General features: G+C 49.9%; 1 protein-coding gene across 1 annotated transcript; it reads left to right on the top strand.

The window, feature by feature from the left end:
- Window positions 1–229: 229 nt before the first annotated feature.
- On the top strand, window positions 230–12,361 carry MFSD2B (MFSD2 lysolipid transporter B, sphingolipid). The gene is made up of 14 exons (XM_072938125.1): window positions 230–316; window positions 3,387–3,512; window positions 4,633–4,757; window positions 5,304–5,427; window positions 5,741–5,819; window positions 5,912–6,042; window positions 7,860–7,950; window positions 8,067–8,188; window positions 8,631–8,714; window positions 9,018–9,098; window positions 9,321–9,430; window positions 9,776–9,925; window positions 10,305–10,481; window positions 11,607–12,361. The coding sequence occupies exons 1-14, from the start codon at window positions 230–232 to the stop codon at window positions 11,629–11,631; spliced, it is 1,512 nt and encodes a 503-aa protein (XP_072794226.1). The 3' UTR covers window positions 11,632–12,361.
- Window positions 12,362–18,071: the final 5,710 nt, after the last annotated feature.

Below are 18,071 nucleotides of genomic sequence, written 5' to 3'. Positions count from 1 at the left end.
AACTTGCCAGCCTTTCTGCGCAGCAAATTTGGGTTCCTGGCGGGTTTTTTCTACTTTGGGAAACAACCCGCGCACTTCGCGGCATCCTGATTTCCCGCGCGTTGCCCCCGCCCCTCGCCGCGCCGCGCCCACTCGGCCCGGGAGCCGCCCTCCCCGCGGGGCTGGGGCTGAGGCCGGCCGGGTGATAACCCCGAGAGGGAGGGTCGCAGTCTCGGAGCAGCCGTGCGCGATGGCGGTGTCCTCAGAAGGGACTGCCGCCCCGGCGGTTGAGGCGCCGCTGACCCTGCGGGAAGCGCAAGCCTTCGAGGCCGACTCGGTGAGCGCAAAGCCAGGGGCGCGAGGGGAGCTGGGGCTGAGCCAGGCGCGGACGGTGGGCGCTGGGCTCCTTCCTGCGCGGGACCGGGCCGGAGGGGTCTCCGGGACCTTCGAGGCGTCTGGGTGTAGCCAGCGGCAGCTCCGCAGGGTCCATGGCCCAAGCCTTCAGGCTGTTGTACTGTCCCTGCTGGGGTTTGACAGTTGAGAGGCAGAGGGTATTCGGTAGTCCTTAGACAGAACAGATTGGGAAACTGAGTCCTAGCAAGTCACCTGACTTGTCTGAATTCAACTGGTCAGGCATGGTCAGTGTCAGGCTAAGGCTCTTGTCCGTCACACTCCAGGCCTTCCCTAGTTCTCCTGAACTCTGGGGTGGTAGGACTTTGAATTGTGCGTGTGGAGGCTGCCACCTTTCCTCAATCTCCAGGCAGATGCTGTGGACTTAGCTAACCTCTCAAACCCTGGCTTCCTCCAGGTCCCAGGCTCTCCTCGCTTGGGATAACTGCCCCCAGAGATGTCCTTCCTGGCTCCGGAGTAAGGGTGGAGGGCAAGTGGGAACCTAGGGTGTCCTCAGCCTCTCCATATCCCCCACCTCTGTCCTCACTCCGTGCATGGGACTGGGGCGTGCCGTTCAGGGTAGCTGTGTTGAAAAGGAGTTAGGACGTCTGAGCTTTCTGCTGAATGCAAAAATCCACTGCCAGCTCTGTGCTTAATGCACCCATTCTGTCTATGGCTTCACTTCACCACCACCTCAATTCCCTGTTGACTCAGTGCTTCCTCTCAGGCACCTCAGAGCAAAAGATTGTGGCCCTCAAGAAAGAATTAGTGAGATAAAGAGGCCCTCTGAGGACTCTCATTTCCCAGGGAAATTTAAATATTCACAGTGAGATTAATGGCCAGATCAACATTGCCAATTACGTGCTAGCATTTAACTCTCAGGACAACTCTGTGAGGTGTATTATCCCCCTTCACGTGGGGGGAGATGAAGCTCATCCTCACTGAGTACCTTGCCCTGGTCACACAGCCAGAAATGGCAGGCAGAGAGTTTGGATTTAAGCTTGTCTAACTCTGAAACTTGTTCTCAGTTGACTGTGAAGGGCTTATGATTTAAGTAGGTAAAACTGTCTTCCTCAAGATTCCAAGATTGTGTCATCTAACTAGTTTCAGCTAGAATGTCTTTTTCAAGTGACTTCTATGTACCAGAAACTTGATAGGTACGTTTAGAGGGAAACCAGAATCCATTATGGAGTGAGATGTGGGAAGGGCTATCATGTTGGATTCTGCCTGTTGTTAAAGTTTTCTGGAAGTTGAAATAATGTTCACACAAATGTCAGAAAAGGAGACCACATCCTGCCTCATGTGTAGTTTTCTTCTGTGGGTAGGAAGCATGTGCAGAGGATTTGATAAGCCCTTATCTAGGAAGACCTTCGGTTCAAAAGAGCCCATTTGGGGTGTCTGGCAAGATACCAAAATGGGCGAAGCAATAGCCCTCTCCACTCCCCCTCCCATGTTCAGGCAAAGGATGAAAAAGAAGGATTCCCAGCATCTTTTGAAGAAATAGAACTTTACACAGTGTCTTCATAGCATTTATTCTTTCAACAAATATATATTGAGCATCTATATGCCAAGTATTGTTCTAGGTATGAAGGTCATGGTGGTGAATAAAATTTATATAGTTCATGCTCGCAGAGAGTTTATATTCTGGTGGAGAGAGGCAGGAAATAAATAAGAATATATCATGTAGTAAGTATAATTGAGAGAGGGATTTGGGTGGTTAGGGAAGGCCTCTTAGGCTTCAGCCTGAATGGCAAGGAGTCAGCTCTTGCAAAGACCTGGAGAAAGAGCCTTCCAGAGAGAAGGGACAGGAAGTGCAAAGGCCCTGAGGCAGCCGCAGGCATGGTCATTTTGAGGAACAGGAAGGAGACTACCATGGTTGGTGAGGTAGCTATCTGAAGTGAAGTGGGAAAGGGTGTGGGGGCTGATTGGGTGGGCCCCTTGGCTCTATGGGAAGGACTGGAGTTTTGAACAGCTGTCAGAGGGTTTTATATAGAGATGAGAAAATCTAATTTATGTTATGAAAAGATCACTTTGGCTGTTGGACAGAGAGTGGACAGTAGGGAATGAGAGTAAAAGTAGGGAAGCCACTTAGGAGGCTCTCACCAATAGATTAGACAGAGGAATTGGGAAAGAGGAATCAAGATGACTCCTACGTTTGTGGCCTGAATGCAATGGGGACAAGAGGGTTGGGACGTTTGGACAGTGGAATGGAAATAAGGAGCTGTGTTTTGACCATGCTACACTGAAATGCCTATTCAGCAACCATGTGGGGCTGGGAGTAGACAGTCTAATTTCGAATTGGGAGTTCACTGGGTAGCCTAGGGGGTATATATATATGACCCCAGTTATATATATATGTATATATGCACACACACATATTTGGGGTCATAAGGATTACTTCCTTTCAGTGGTACATTGCCTAAAACTGCAGGGTTTAAAAAAAAAAAAAAAAGCTCTGATTTGTAGTGTTTGCTGATTTCTGTGGTGTAAATACTCTCACCATGGCTGATTTCAGGCTGCCGGTGGTTCAATAATTGGCTTGTGAAAGTCCTGAACATTTAACAGTCAGCCCCCAAAGCCATTGCCTCATTTGCTCATGAAAACAATTGAAATTGGCAGGAATATTCCGTTTGACAGATGAGGCTTAGAGAGGTAAAGTGATTTATTCAGAGTCACTCAGGCAGTTGGTAGCAAAGCTGGGGGCGCCTCTCAACCCCCAGTTTACTCTGGCTGGCTGATTCAGAAAATACAACAGACTGCAGCAGAAAGCCCTGTGGGGCAGATATAAGTAAGAACTTCCCTTGGAAATGTTTACAGGTCATAGTTTAGGATTTTTTTTTTTCCTTTTGAGACTGTCTCACTTCCTTTTAAGATGATTTGGGACAAATTAGGTCTGAGAGGTTGCTGGAGAAGCCCTCAAGACATAGAGACTTCAGGATGCTTTTGGAAATCAGGGGGCTGTGGGGAGTTGTGATGTGTCTATGGAAGTGGGGGCTTAGCTCCTGTGTCTCCCGCAGGACAGCAGAGCTGGTCGCCTCTCATTCTGTACAAAGGTGTGTTATGGCATTGGCGGGGTTCCCAACCAGGTGGCCTCAAGCGCCGTAGCCTTTTACCTGCAACTCTTCCTGCTTGATGTGGCACAGGTGAGTGTGGACAGCAGCCCCGGGGCCCTCTACTGTCTGTCATCTTCCCTGGTGTCTGGTTCTTTCACCCCACCTTTACTTCCACCCACACCATCCTTGGCACGTGGCACTTCCAAGCTTGACAGAAAACCAAATGCTACTGAAGGCAGTCTCCTTATGGATATTTATTTTAGGCTGTTTGTAGTGGAAAAATGTGAAACAATGTGGATGTCCAACAATATAGAAGTAATTGGATAATAAGTTGAGCTATATCCGTATAATGGACTAATGTGTAGTCGTTCAAAAGGATGAGTTAGACCCATACTAGTTGACGTGGAGGGATTTTCATTATGCACTAACTAGTGAAGAAAGTTAGTTTTAGAGAAGGGTGTAAAATGATCCCATTTTACCAAAGACATGCCATATATTTGTGTGTGCATAGGTATATTGACATGTATATGTCTGTACATGATTAAAGGATGAGCATGGACTAAGTAATTTCCAGAAGGATATCCACCAGACTGTTAATGCTGAGTTTAGGAAGGAATGGTGGAGGATAGAGTGCAAGCAAAAATGAACATTTTAATAAGGCAGCCATGATTTTTTTTAAAATGACACTGCTATGATCCTATTTATGTAAAATTAAAAATTGCAAATGCACATAAAGAAATGCATGAAAGGATGATCAAAATGCTTCTGGTAGTTGTCTCAGGATGGTGGAATTTCAGATGAGCTTTGGTCAATATTTTTCTGTACTGTTTGGTTGTGTTTATGAGTGTATCATTTATGTCATCAGAAAAATCAATAAAACATTTACATTGCATAACACAAGGTCTGCCTCTGACTGTTGGCCTCGGTGCACCCTTCTTACACTGAGCAACTTAGGTGAGAGTCTCTCAGTCTTCTCCAAAAGTGACTGGGCTTAAGTATAACAGCAATGTGCTGGTGTTCAGCTGCTCCTTCACTGGTTCAGATGTGCCCTCAGAGCCTTCTGGGCTCAGGTCCTGGGGAAGAGACCGAATAGACACTGGGACTCCAGCCGCAGCCGGTTTCCCAGATCTTCCTCCTGCTGGGCAGGCAGTCCCAGACACCCCCTCTGACTCTGCTAGGCCTTGGCTGTCCCCTCCCCTGTCCCTTTCAGATCTCTGCTGCCCAGGTGTCACTTGTCCTGTTTGGAGGGAAGGTGTTTGGGGCAGCTGCCGACCCTCTGGCTGGGTTCTTCATCAACAGAAGCAGGAGGACAGGGTCTGGACGACTCATGCCCTGGTGAGCAGCCCCGTGGATCTTAGGATCCTGGCACCCATCCCTGGCTTGAGGTCACTGTGTTTGTCACAGCCCTGCTTTTTAGTGGAAAACCCTGTGGATGGTTAGAGACAAAACTGGACAGTAGGTGACGGGAATGGATTGAGTCAGACTGCATCATACAGGAATTCAGAGACATTCCTGGGGGCTCTTCCTCACCTGGTGGCACAGGACTGTTCAAAGCCTCCCAGAGGTTTAGGAGTGTGTTTGGGCTGGGCTGGACATCTTGGAAGATCTCACAGAGGAGATAACAATTGCTTCTGTCTCAGGGTCCTGGATACAGGGAATGGCACCACGGAGCCCCCAAGCACCCCAGCCCCCAGTCCCAGCCACCTCCTCATCCCATTAGCCACTTCTCCCCCTCCATGGCTCCCACGGTGAGAGCTCCAGCCCAGGGCTTCTCTAGGGGTAGAGGGCTTATGCCCAGAGAGGTGAGGGTGCTCCAGGCCCACCCTTTGCATCCCCTGTCCTGGTGTTCCAGGGCACTCAACCTAGGCTGTGCTTCCACAGGGTGCTGGGCTGCATGCCCTTCATTGCCTTGGCCTACTTCTTCCTGTGGTACCTGTCCCCCTTCAACAGCCTGCGAGGCCTCTGGTACATGACCTTCTACTACCTGTTCCAGGCTCTGGCCACGGTAAGCAGGTGGCCCCGCTTCCTGGGCCTGGACTCCTGGAACCCCATTACTAGCCGGTGGCCACTGTGAAGTGTGTGTGTGGTAGGGGTAGGTGTCCAGGTTCCCACTGCCCACCTGCTCACCAGTGCCTGCTGATCTACCACTAGCTCTTCTCATGGGCTCTAGGCTAGCTATCCCTCCTGCCCCTCACCCCTAACGCCTGGGAGATCAGTGGGGATGTGCCAGCCTGGTGTGGGCCTAGGCTTGGGAAGCTGTGGCCCGGGTTGGCAGTCTGGCGGTAGGAGCCATCCCATGCTCTGTCTGGGCGCCCCAGTTCTTCCAGGTGCCCTACACAGCACTGATCATGCTCCTGACCCCCAACCCCAGGGAGCGGGACTCCGGCACTGCATACCGTGAGTGCACGCTGGTGGGGGTAGGGTGGGGTGAGATGGCTCTGCCCCCGGGCCCCATGAGCTCCATCACCTTGCTCTGTGTTCCATCCCAGGGATGACCATGGAGATGGCAGGGACACTGATGGGCGCCACCATCCATGGACTCATTGTGTCTGGTGCCCACGGGTCCCAAAGGTGTGAGGAGGCCACGTTCCCAGGGCAGGTGGCCGTTGCCCCCAGTGCGGTGAGTGCCCAGACTGCCTGGACCCACTGGGTCCCCCACTTCAGGGTCGCCTCTTCCTTCCAGGGCCACTTCTCCCCCAGGTCTCTTCATGGTTACTGGGGGCTCAGCTCTGCACACCACACCCTCCAATTTGTTCCCTGCTCTTCTGAGCCCATGAAACCCATCCTCCCCGCTAAACCTGCTTCTCCCCCTGGGTGCCACCTAAACATAGAGTAAAAGGATGGATCAGCAGGCCATCTGGAGGGGAGGAGGTAGACCACAGAGAAGGGAAAGAGGTGGGGAAGGGCCACAGGCAGGGGCAGGGGAGAGGGACAGCAGAAGGGCTTGGCGTCCTGGCAGAGCTCCAGGTAAAGCCCCACCCCCAGTGTGAAAGGAGAATAGAAACCTGGGGCAGTAGCCCTTCCTCTCCTCTCAAAGCAGGTCCCTCTTCAGCAATTAGGGGAAGTTCATCTATTTATCGGTCAAGTTCATCTTCTATTCCTCCCCTTTCTCCTTAAGCAAAACACATCACTGTCTTCCACCAACATCTGAGACTCAATGGTATGAGAATAATAACACCAACACCCATGGCTCACCACTCTTAAGAACGCATTACATGAAGTCCTTGCGTACTCATCCCCAGACCCATCTGCAGCTCAGCTACAGAATTTGCCTGTGTAGAGTGCAAAAATGAAACTTTAGGCCCCCAGAGAGTGTGGGGAAGTCAGTCCTCTGTCCCACAGCTCACCGCCCCAATCACGGGATTGCCTGGATCAGGGTTGGTGAGAGGCTCCACCCAGTTGTCCTCAGAACCCATCATGGTGCTGCCAATCGAAGACCAGAGGCCTGCACCCTTGCCCCTCCCAGATTTACCCTCCCCACTTCCATGACTGGGCCCCTCTGAGGTCTCTACAAGCCCCCTCTCCAAAGCTACTAGGTGGGTTGCTGTCTGGGTGAGAGTGGAACAGAGGGTGGCAGTGGCCTCTTGGGTTGGAGAGCAAGAGGCTGGGTGGGTCCTGGGGTGCCAAGAAGTAGGGAGCAGGAGGCTGAGAACCACCTTCAGGACACGGAGCCTCGTGTGAGCCAAGGTGCAAAGCATTCAGGTGCCTGTTGGTAGTTCCAGCTCTATTGTCCCATCAAATTCATTTACATAACACAAATTTGTAGATAAAATCATCAAGAATTTCAGGACAGCTGAGCATCAACTTCCAAGTGCCGCGCCTTCTGAACGTGGGGCCCCATACAACTGTGCTGCAGCTGCACGGGTGAAGCCCTGCCCGCCTCCCCCACCAGAAACAGCCCTTATCCTGAACTGAATGACTGACTCCCATGCGTGTCTTATGTGTACTTTATTACCTCTGATAGGAGGCACCATGTCTGGTTTTGACGTTTATCTGGGTCATCGTGCCTCACACTGTGCTGTAACTGTCTATTCTTGGGTCTGCGTCGTCCCCAAGCCCGACACACACACACCCTCCAAGCCGCTTACTGTGGATGCACAGAGGTCACTTACTCACCACAGTGACCTCAGGGTCTAGCACACAGAAATCAGCAGCAACGAATGTTTGCTTAAAAAAATGAGAGGGGGTGGGGCATGGGTTAGACCCATGGTGTCATGGGTGCACGCAGGAGGCACGGCGTCAGCAGAAGGACCATTCTGGCCCCTTAGATCTCCCTCCCCTGCTGGGCTGATTGGGAGGCGGGGCACCGAGCATCCTTAACCTTGGGCAGTGGGTCCCTCGGCTCCCACTGGGAGGTATTCCTGCCCGTCCCCTACGTGTTCCCACCTCCATTGGTTGGTGATGTCATCCTCACTGAAGTTCTGTCCTGTCCTCCAGGCTCGTCTCTACTCCATTGCAGCCGCTGTGGTTGCTGTGACTTACCCTGTGTGCAGTGGTTTGCTCTGCCTCGGCGTGAAGGAGCGACCAGGTACGGCATGGGGGTGAAGGCATTGTAGGAAACAGCAGCTAGGACAGGGCCCCTCTTGGGTGTGGGTTTTGGTTTTGAACTCCACGAAGCCATGGTGTCCCCTTCCTGTGTTGCAGACCCCTCTGCCACAGCCGCTGGCCAGGGCCTGAGCTTCCTGTCTGGGCTGTGCCTCACAGTCCGGCACCCGCCCTACCTGAAGCTGGTCATCTCCTTCCTGTTCATCTCAGCAGCCGTTCAGGTACCTCCAGCCAGACAGATCCGCATTGGCTTGGCTGTGGCCATACTGACCCTGCATACGTCCAGGTTCAGTTTTTCGTCTCCACCGCAACACAGAGGAACCAGTGGCTTGCATGGGCCCGGCAAGGCTGGTGCTAGGAGGAGAGAATGGAGCCTGTGGGACTGGGGAGGGTCAGGGCCAGGCACCGGGAAGCTGACAGTGTCTGGGGTGGTAAAGTCCACAGCTTTCAGCTGTGCCAGGGAGGGGGACTAGGAATGGCGTTTATACCTGTGTCAGGTATAAGCATCCCTTGTTGGGGAGAATACGCCATCCTGCCATGATGCAGGCAGGACCAGAGCTCAAGTTCCCAAAGGGGAGGCCAGACTTGAGACCTAGACCTTGCCCTTGACTTCCAAGTTTCTACCATTTCCTGTACACGCCCACTTCCTATCGACCTCCTCAGGTGGAGCAGAGCTACCTTGTCCTGTTCTGTACACACGCCTCCCGGCTACATGACCATGTCCAGAACGTGGTGCTAACCATCCTGGTGAGGGGGCCTGGGGTGGTGGGGGCAAGGCCATTCAGGGTCCTGAGTTGGGGACGTGTGGGCCTTAACATGACATGTGTGGCCCAAGTTCTGATGGTCAACACTGGGACTCTGCTGTGGTCTTAGTCACCTGCGTTTCAGCAGAGGGTGGGATTGGGGCCAGGGTCATAAAGTTCATAACCACAGGTTCCAACCAGAGTGGGAGGTTGAAGTTGGGCATCCCACCTAAAACCCAGGGCTCTGAGAACCTGGCAAAGGCGCTGTGATGATTCTGCTGGGCTGTGATGATTCTGCTGCTTACAGGTCTCAGCAGTCCTGAGCACCCCACTCTGGGAGTGGCTTCTACAGCGATTTGGGAAGAGGATGTCGGCCTTCGGTATCTGTGTGAGTGAGGCGGGAAGCAAGGGTGATGTTGCGGGGGATGTGACCTTGAAGCCTGAGCCTCCTCCTGGGGGTCAGCAGGGCTGCATCTGTATTCGCTGTGTCCTCAGTGCCCAGCACAGAACCAGGCACAGGGGCTCATCAGTGAAGACTGGTGAGTGTGTGAATCAAACAGCAAGGGGGAGGTGCAGCTGGAGGGAGCAGCTAGTGTGTCTGTCTCCCTAGGGGATAGTGCCGTTTGCAATCCTGTTGGCTGCTGTGCCCACAGCACCCGTGGCGTATGTCGTGGCCTTTGTGTCTGGCGTGAGCATTGCTGTGTCCTTGCTGCTGCCCTGGTAGGCTGGGTGAGGGGAAAGGGGTATGGGAGCCCTGTGCACGTGAACCTGCTGTCCCAGGCCCCTTGTGTCCAGCCTGTGCTGGGGAGGGGCTCTCCCACTTACGGGAGATGGAGGCCACGAGCTCGGTCCTTGGAGCCCTCCTAAAAGAGCACAAGACAGCAGGAAGGGTGGACAGCCGTGTGTTGGGGAAATACAAGCACACTTATTCCCTGGCTCTGTGGGCCAGTCCTGGTCCTGGGCAGCAGGGACCCAGGGGTGACTCAGTCTCTGTCCCCAGGGAGTTCACAGGCTGGTGGCTGTCAAAGGGATAAAAGGGATAACTCTGCAGCCCCCTCTCCCCAGGTCCATGCTTCCAGATGTGGTGGATGACTTCCAGCTGCAGCACCAGCACCAGCACGGCCCAGGGCTGGAGACCATCTTCTACTCATCCTATGTCTTCTTCACCAAGCTTTCAGGCGCAGGCGCCCTGGGCATCTCCACTCTCAGCCTGGAGTGAGTCCCAGAGTTGGGTTGTACCAGAGGCACGAAAGACTCGCGGCGTGGGAAGAAAGGGCAGAGTCCCCCACCCGAGCCAGCCAGGGGCCACCCATGAGTCTGGAGAGTGTGGGGGAACCCCCTGCCCCAGCTTTCTCTGCGCACATGACTGAGAATTGGCATTTCTTGGTGGCTGTACCCCTTCTGAAGCCTCTGCTTTCCCCATTCTCAGTTCTCTCTGACTCCTCCCTGGCCTGCCCATTCCCTCAACTGTTAGGCTTATTTGGCCATGAAATGAATTCGTTTCCAGATAGTGTGGTGGGCATCTGGGACCCCTTTTTCCAGCAGCCAGGCTTGGTAGGATCTGAACTCAATGCATAGGATGGTGTTTCTCCAGCTTTGCGGGCTATGAGGCAGGAGCCTGCAAGCAGGCGGAGCAGGTGGTGGTGACCCTCAAAGTCCTCATCGGTGCCGTGCCTACCTGCATGATTCTCACCGGTGTGTGCATCCTCATGGTCGGCCCCACTCCAAAGGTGCCACGTCAGGACACCCCCCGCCCGCGGAGCCTTCGGAGGTGGGCACCCCGCACACATGGGTACACACATCAGGACTACCAACACCCAGGGAGGCAGAGGGCCGTGCAGTGGTGTGGGACTGACTAACCAGGCCGCAGGTCTCCTTGCGGTATTTACACAGCTGGACAGGCCTGCCTTTGGAGACTCTTTCCTAAGCTTCAGTGATGCCATCTTCTCTTGGATTTTCTTCTACGACTCTGCTCATCCCATCTCAGTCTCCTTCCTTCCATCACCTGCTGGGTGGTGGTATGGGAGGCCTCCCTTCTTGGCCCCTATTCCTTCTGCTCTCCAGGCACCTCAGCTACTTGCTTGACCTCAGGCACCTCTTGTGCCTGGTAAGTTCTCAATCTGCCCCGCTCCAGGACCTCCTTCAAATTCCAGATCTACATGTCCAGCTGTCATTTGGACATCTCCACCTGGTGTCTCACAAGCACGGCAGTCAGTCTTAATGCCCCAAGCTAAATTCATTTTCACCCCAATTTCTCCTCCTACTGTACCCCCGTCCCAGTGAACTGCATCTCCTTGCAGCCTGGGACCCCAAACCTAGGAATCATCTTCTACCCTTCCTGCCACAGGCTGCACTGAGCAGCTCTCTGGCCTTGTCCTTCCCCTTTCAAAGCACCGATCTCACTGCGCAGGGACGATATGCTCACTGCCTGGCTCTCCTAGTAGACTACAGGGACCTTGATGGCTGGGGCTGAGTTTTATTCATTTTTGTGGCCCAAGAGCTCCACACAGAGCCTGAGGCCAAGGAGGTGTTGCAGTATTAACATGTCTGGTCCAGCAGACATTCACAAGCCATGTCCACATTTTTGCAGGTGCTCATACACTTACAAATACAAGCATATGTCCATACAGAGGACCACACAGGATAGGCAGGAAGTGGCATCACCGTGGGCCCCTCCCTGCCTTGGACTCTAGCTCATCATACTGAGATCACGCGTTACACTCAGGGAATGACACATGGATGGGGAACTGCTTGATGGGACTTAGAGAAACCAGGTTGTAGCTTCATTCACAAGGTCAAGAAGGTGAGCTATTGCGAGGAAGACAAGGACCAGCCACTGATACTTCTACAGGACCCCACTCCACCCATATCCTTCTCTTTGGCTTCTTTCCTACAGGAGGACCAGCTACAGCCTCGCTTGAATTGAGACTTCTGAGCCAGGACGCAGGAGCAGCATCTTCTGGGCTCCAAGTTCCCCTTTCATCTCAGCCCTTCAGCATCCTTGCTTCACAGTTTACACATGATCCATCTTTTTCCCTGGGATATGGAGTCTTCAGTGACTCTCCTGGAAGGAGTGGCCTGGGCTCCAGGACCCCCACCTGTAATTTCTTGCCTGTTGACCACAGAGCATCTCAGATAGGCCAGTGCCCCTGACTACCCAGCTCCAGGCAACCCGTGACCTGGAAAGCATCCCAGTAGCAACTATTCCTGGAAGAAGGAAGCCCCTACTAGCCTGGTCTGCAGAATTCCCATGGAAGCACCAGGCCCACCAACCTGCTTGGATGGCAAAGCTACCTGACGGGGCAGACACACAGACTTCCTGTTCCTCCTGACGCTCTAGTGAACATCTGAGAGAGAGGCAGACACCATGTGAGTGGGTAGAGTTGGGGCAGAGGGACATGCTGGGATGTCCAGTTAGGAAAGACACACACAGATGCAGCGAAGCCAACAGAACCCGGGGCACGAATGGGGCCAGCAGTCGGAGGCGGGGGACTGGGCAGGGCATGTGAGGTGATTCTCAAACCCTTCCCTTAGAAGGGGACAGAGACTGATACTGAACCACCAAAGATCAGTCATTTTTATGAACAAAAGGCATTTTTGTGGAAATATTTTTCTGAAATTTTATCTTACAAAAGCACAGGAAGCACCATTTTCTAGAAGCCATGTCTTTGGGGAAGAAAGATCCACTGAGGTTTATTTTCTTCAGAAACAAATTAAAGGGTTTATCCTCTACTGAGACTGTGAAATGTGACTGCGGCCAGCCTTCTCCTCCCACTTCCTGGGAAAGCCCTGCCCCAAGAAGGGAAGGGGAGGGTGCCTAATGTCACTGAAACTGGATGTGTCCCCTCAGCCATATATCCCCAAGTCTGCATTTCCTCAGACCAGAGAGGCCATGTGGGAGGTGTGTTCCTTTCTGCCTTTGGAAGGGACAAAAAGCTGTGACTCTGTGGCGGCCCAGGGCAGTAGGCGATGGCCCATGTGGGTTTGGGATCTGGGGAGGAGTTGGGGACCTGTGGGGGACCTGATGCCCCAGCAACTCCCAGAGAAGCCTTACTATCTAAAAGGGGCTCAGGAGGTGCAGACTTGCTCCACACTTTTCTCCCTAGCCCCAGGCTCTGTCCCCTCCTGAGCCCATTGCCCAGGGCTAGGCCCCCTTCCATTTCTGTTTAGAACTTCGCTGCCTCTTACAGACAGACGTGAGATTAGGTGTGAGGACTAAGACTGCCGGAGCTCAGACACACAGACAGGATGTGCTCCTTAGAGCTTAAGGCATTCAGCATCCTCTACAAATGCTGTGGCACAAGAAGGAACCTGACCTCAGAGAGAGAGTGCAGGATGTGACCTGGTCTATCCCATACCGGAACTTCCTGGCCCTGTGACATTGACATGGACGTCTGATCCTTGAGGCCAGAGGCACCAAAGAAAGAGCTGGGTCAGCTTCTATTCCTTGCCCACCCCACACTGTGCACAGGCACACAGACCACACACCGCACACTCACACTTAGCCATACATTCACACATAGGAATGCACACACACAGAACAGTTTCTTAACACTGGACAATCACTAGCTAAGCGCAGACAGTACCTGGCACCACAGAAGGCAAGGTAAAGTTCCTACTCTCCTATGTTACGCTCCACTTTGGAAACCTGGACAATGCAGGTGGGGTCAGAAGCTTGTGCTACGTTTTAGATTATCTGTATTTCCTCAGAGTGCAGTCTCAAAGGAGTAGAGCTATTCAGTGCAAAGACAGCTGCAGGGGGCAGCCTCTGGGGCTCAGGGGTTAGATCTCAGACAGGAGGTGATGGTAGGCTGGCCAAAAGGTATTATTCCATTTCTTCCTCACAGCAGTCCTATGAAGCAGTACTATTCTCATTTTCAGATAAGGAAATAGGCTTAGAGAGATTAAGCAACTCACCCAAGGTCAGTTGGTAGTAGAAATGGTCTTGTATCCAAGTTGGCCTGATTCCAAAGCTTGTGGAGATAGCCAGGGGTTAAAACATTTATTGGAGGAATGGCCCATCCCAGACTTTGGTATCACAGGATCACTTCTCCTCTGAAACCAAACACCAGCATCTTGCCTCTGACTCTATGCTCCAGTTCCACTGTGATTCCCATTATTTCTGGCCTCCGACCTTCGTCTGGCTTACATTTGACAACTGAGCTCTGCACATGTGCACATCCCTCCTCTGACACCCACCCTCTGGGCCCGTCCTCCTGTTTCAGAGGAAAGGATCTCTCCTTGCCACCAAGGCCAGCCCTGGCCTATGGCTGGTAAAGGCAGGCATCTCCCCTCACCCCTTCCTTCTCCACTGCCTTTTCCATCTCGACGTAAATCCAGAAGATCATGCCATTCACTTACTCAAGCCCCTCCCAGCCCCTCCTGTGCATCCCACCAACTTAGGCCCTAGGATGGCCTCAAGGCTTCACAAGATCAGGTTGCTGCTAAAACGTCACTTCTTCAGAGAGGCCTTTCCTGCGTCCCTGCTCCGCCGACAATGGCCTCCTCCACCCCCCACTCTCTAAGCTCCACGGGCTTTGCTTGTATTCAGTAAGCTCACCTCCACATACAGTTATAAATTTATCAACGGCTTTCTTGTTTATTGCTTGATACCCCCGTTAAAATGTAAATGTCATGAGGGGGGCTTTAACCACTACATCCTTGGTGCCCAGAAGTTAAACGTTCAATAGGAATAAGTATTTGCTAAATGAACAAGTGAATGCTCACTTGCCTTCCTCAAACAAAAACAGCCTTTCCTTGTTCCCTTAGCATTCTCTTCTCCAGATAATCTGCTCTACTCTTCTCCCCACACCCTCCGCTCCATAGCATTCTCTTCATCCTCACCTGACCTTACCTCCTTAATCCATTAAACCTGGCCTTTGCCTCCCTGCTGAAGAGACAGTGCAGCTAATCTTACTCATGAACACAGAAGCAAGAATGTAGAACGAAGTATTAGCAACTGAGTCTGGTAATGTCTAAAAAATAAGTACATCATCAACATATCGGGTTTATTCCAAGAACGCAAAGTTTGTTTAATGTTAGAAAAATTCATCAAGTGAGATTTACCACATTAACAGATTAAGGGTGGAAAAAGTTATCTCAGCAGTTGTAGAAGGAAGCATTTGATAAAAATCTAACACTCATGATAAAAGTTCTTAGTAAACCAAGAAGAAAAGGACATTTTTAAACCCGAGAAAGGATATCTACCAAAAATCTTGGGCAAACATCATTATTTTTAACTTTTGGGGGGGTAATTAGTATTTATTTACGTATCTATCTATCTATCCATCCTATCGAAACAGAGGTACTAGAGATTGAACCCAGGACCTCATGCATGTTAGGCATGTACTCTACCACCGAGCTATACCCTCCCCACAAGCAAAACATTTTTAATGATAAAATAATCCCTTTAAAATCAGGTATAAGGAAAGCATACCCACCATCAACAAAATTGTCATTATTTGTGAATGATATGATTGCCTACATAGAAAACCCAAAAGAATTTATCTACAGATAAGTTATTAGAATTAATAAGAATATATAGCAAGGTAGTTGTGTTGCTGGTGAATCCAACCAGTGTTCCAGGTTCTTGTCCTGTCCCAGAAACAATTCAGAGACAAGACATAGAGGTTAAGAAAAGTAAAGTGAGGATTTATTCAAGGATGGACAGTACACTCTCAGAGGGAGAGCTGGCAGGCTCAGGTGAGCAGCTGCCCTGGGTTTCTTTGGCAAGTTAGTTACATAGGGTGTAAAAATGAATGAGCGGAATATTCATTGAGGAGGGAAGGGCTTGGGGTCATATTTCCTGATTATCATCCCAACTCCACCTTCCCAAAGGGAGGAGGGATTTTTGTCCTTAGTCTGGATCAGAAGTGTCATGGTGTTGGTGCATGATGGGTACTTCTGATCCGCAAGGCTAATTTATCGAAATGAGGGCATAATGAGCAAAAGATTACATTGGGACACTGGAAATTCCTGCCTTTTCTGACCTTTCTTTGTTGGTCTCCAGGCCAAAAGGTGTGGCCCCTTATCAGCCCAAAGATTCCTGCTTTTCTTTTTCTGCCCAGGGACCCCTGGTGCTTACATGATGTATGTTTTCCTGCATTTGGCTTGTGCCCCTCCTTTCTGCCCAATTCCTGCCATTTGGTCTGTGTCCCCCTTTCTCTGCTCATATCTAGCTATCTGCCTGCTCTAACAGTTGGATATAAAATAAAAACAAATTGTATTTTTATATGCCAGCAACAGTTATAAAATATAAATTTTAAAAGATATCATTCACAGTAGCAACAAAAAATATAAAGTACTTAAGAATAAATGAACAAGATGTGGAAGAATTCTGTTCCTGGCCATGATGTACACAGAGACCACATCTTGCCTCTTGGCTGAAACAATTATCAAAAAAAAAAAAAAAAAAAAAAAGGACTGAATATATGAAACAACTGTTTTCAAAGCCCTGGGCATCAGGCAACAAAGGAGTGATCTCTGAGAAACAGGAAACAAATGAGGTGAAGCTTATGACTGCCCCAGCATATCATCTTGAGAGTTTCCAGATGACAGTGAAGAGAACCATTTGGAGCCCAGAGGACACCCTGAGTTGAGAAGATGAGTTGGAGGACACCAAAGTGGCTAGAGTTTGCAGGTCAGAATAGTGGAAGAGAGAACGACATACAGTGAAACCTTGGGAGAGGTTCCCCTCAAGTACTCAACAGAATGCTGACTAGAGAAATATATGTGAAAGACAAAACTTCCATTAAAAAGAAAGATAAATGTGATTTCATTAAAATTAACTATGTTTCTTCAACAAAACACACAATCAAGAAAAAGACAAGTCACCTCACAGTGGGAAAAAAAATGTGACAATGAATATATGTATGTTCATGTATAACTGAAAAATTGTGCTCTATACTGGAATTTGACACAACATTGTAAAATGACTATAACTCAAAAACTGTTAAAAAAAAAAAAAAAAGAAAAAGACAAGTCACAAACTGGGTGAAGTTAGCCACATTAATGATATCTAGAATATATAAAGAACCCTCACAACTTGGTAATACAATATTATAAATCAACTATAATTCAATAAAAATAAAATAAAATAAAAAGAATCTCTACAACAGGACAAAAAAAAAAAAAGACAACCCAAAAGAAATTTGGGCATAAGACATAAACAGACATTTTGCAAAAGAGAAAACTGGAATGGACAATAAATTGATGCTCAATTTCATTGTTGATAAAGATTAGGATCACAATGAGAAACCATTTGGAATACTAGAGGGTCATAAATTAAGAAGCCTTAAGCCTATAGAACAATAGTTCTGATAACATTGCTGTTGGGAGTGAAGATTGATATAACCACTGTGAATGAAAAATAGTGCCAGCCATATTAGTAAAGAAAGGATGTTGTGGCCATCAAGTCATCAGCTGTTACCACCACCCCCGACAGTGAATGGAAGGAACTCAGGATGCAGACAAGCAGGCAGCCCCCGGCTCTGCTTGCCACCCACAACAGTGCACCCTGAGGGAAGTCAGGATGGAAAGAACAGGATTCTGGCCCTAGTTAGCTAGGTGCATATCAAAAGAATGATTTCAATGAGCCCAGAACTTTGCACCTTCCCATACAAAGAAAAGCATTAAATTCCTTAACTTGAGATATCCGGTTTTCTTTAATTGACAGTCATCTTTTGAGGTTCTGACTACCTAGTCTTTGTGGCAAAACCCCTACATGTCCTGGAGCCTCCCCGGCCACTTTGGAACAGTTTCTTAAAGCAATCTGAAAGGCTGCCTCCCGGGTTCGACTCCTCAAAGCCTGCCGAATAAAACATAACTCTCAACTTATAGGTTGTGCATTTTACTTCAGTCCACGCTACCTTGGAAAATAATTTGAATTTACATACACCCTGTGCTCCAGCAATTTCATGTCTAGGTAAGAGCCCTTAGACTTTTCGAACACCTGCATCAGGTGACGTTTAACAAGCAATACTGTTTATAATTGCAAAAATAAAACCAGGGAATAATCCAAATGTGCACAGCAAGAAACTGGATAAACTGTGGTAACTCGAAACAATGAAAGCAGTAGAACATACACATAACAAGTATAAATCCTAGAAACAGTACTGAGTGAAAAAAAGGCAAGCTGCAGAAAAGTATATACAATAAAACACCATTGTATAAAGCTCCAAAACAAGGGGAAATAACCATTACATTGTTTAGGCCAATGTATACATGTGATTTTGGTGAAAATCCTTTTAAAAAGAAAGAAAAGGAATGAAGAAATGATAATTACAACAATCAAGAGATTAGTTACCTCTGGGGTGGAGTTATCTCTATGGAGAAGTATCCAGAAGGGCTACCCAGGGGACTT

This window comes from Vicugna pacos, chromosome 15, assembly GCF_048564905.1.
Source record: "Vicugna pacos chromosome 15, VicPac4, whole genome shotgun sequence".
Classification (NCBI taxonomy): domain Eukaryota; kingdom Metazoa; phylum Chordata; class Mammalia; order Artiodactyla; family Camelidae; genus Vicugna; species Vicugna pacos.
The sequence above is the reverse complement of the archived record's forward strand: the minus strand, read 5'-3'. Positions and strand labels throughout refer to the sequence as shown.

Coding starts and splice junctions, on each gene's coding strand:
- MFSD2B (XM_072938125.1), top strand. CDS start 230: ATGGCGGTGTCCTCAGAAGGGACTGCCGCCCCGGCGGTTGAGGCGCCG. Junction 4,758..5,303: donor TCTGGACGACTCATGCCCTG/GTGAGCAGCCCC, acceptor GTGCTTCCACAG/GGTGCTGGGCTGCATGCCCT. Junction 9,926..10,304: donor ATCTCCACTCTCAGCCTGGA/GTGAGTCCCAGA, acceptor GTGTTTCTCCAG/CTTTGCGGGCTATGAGGCAG.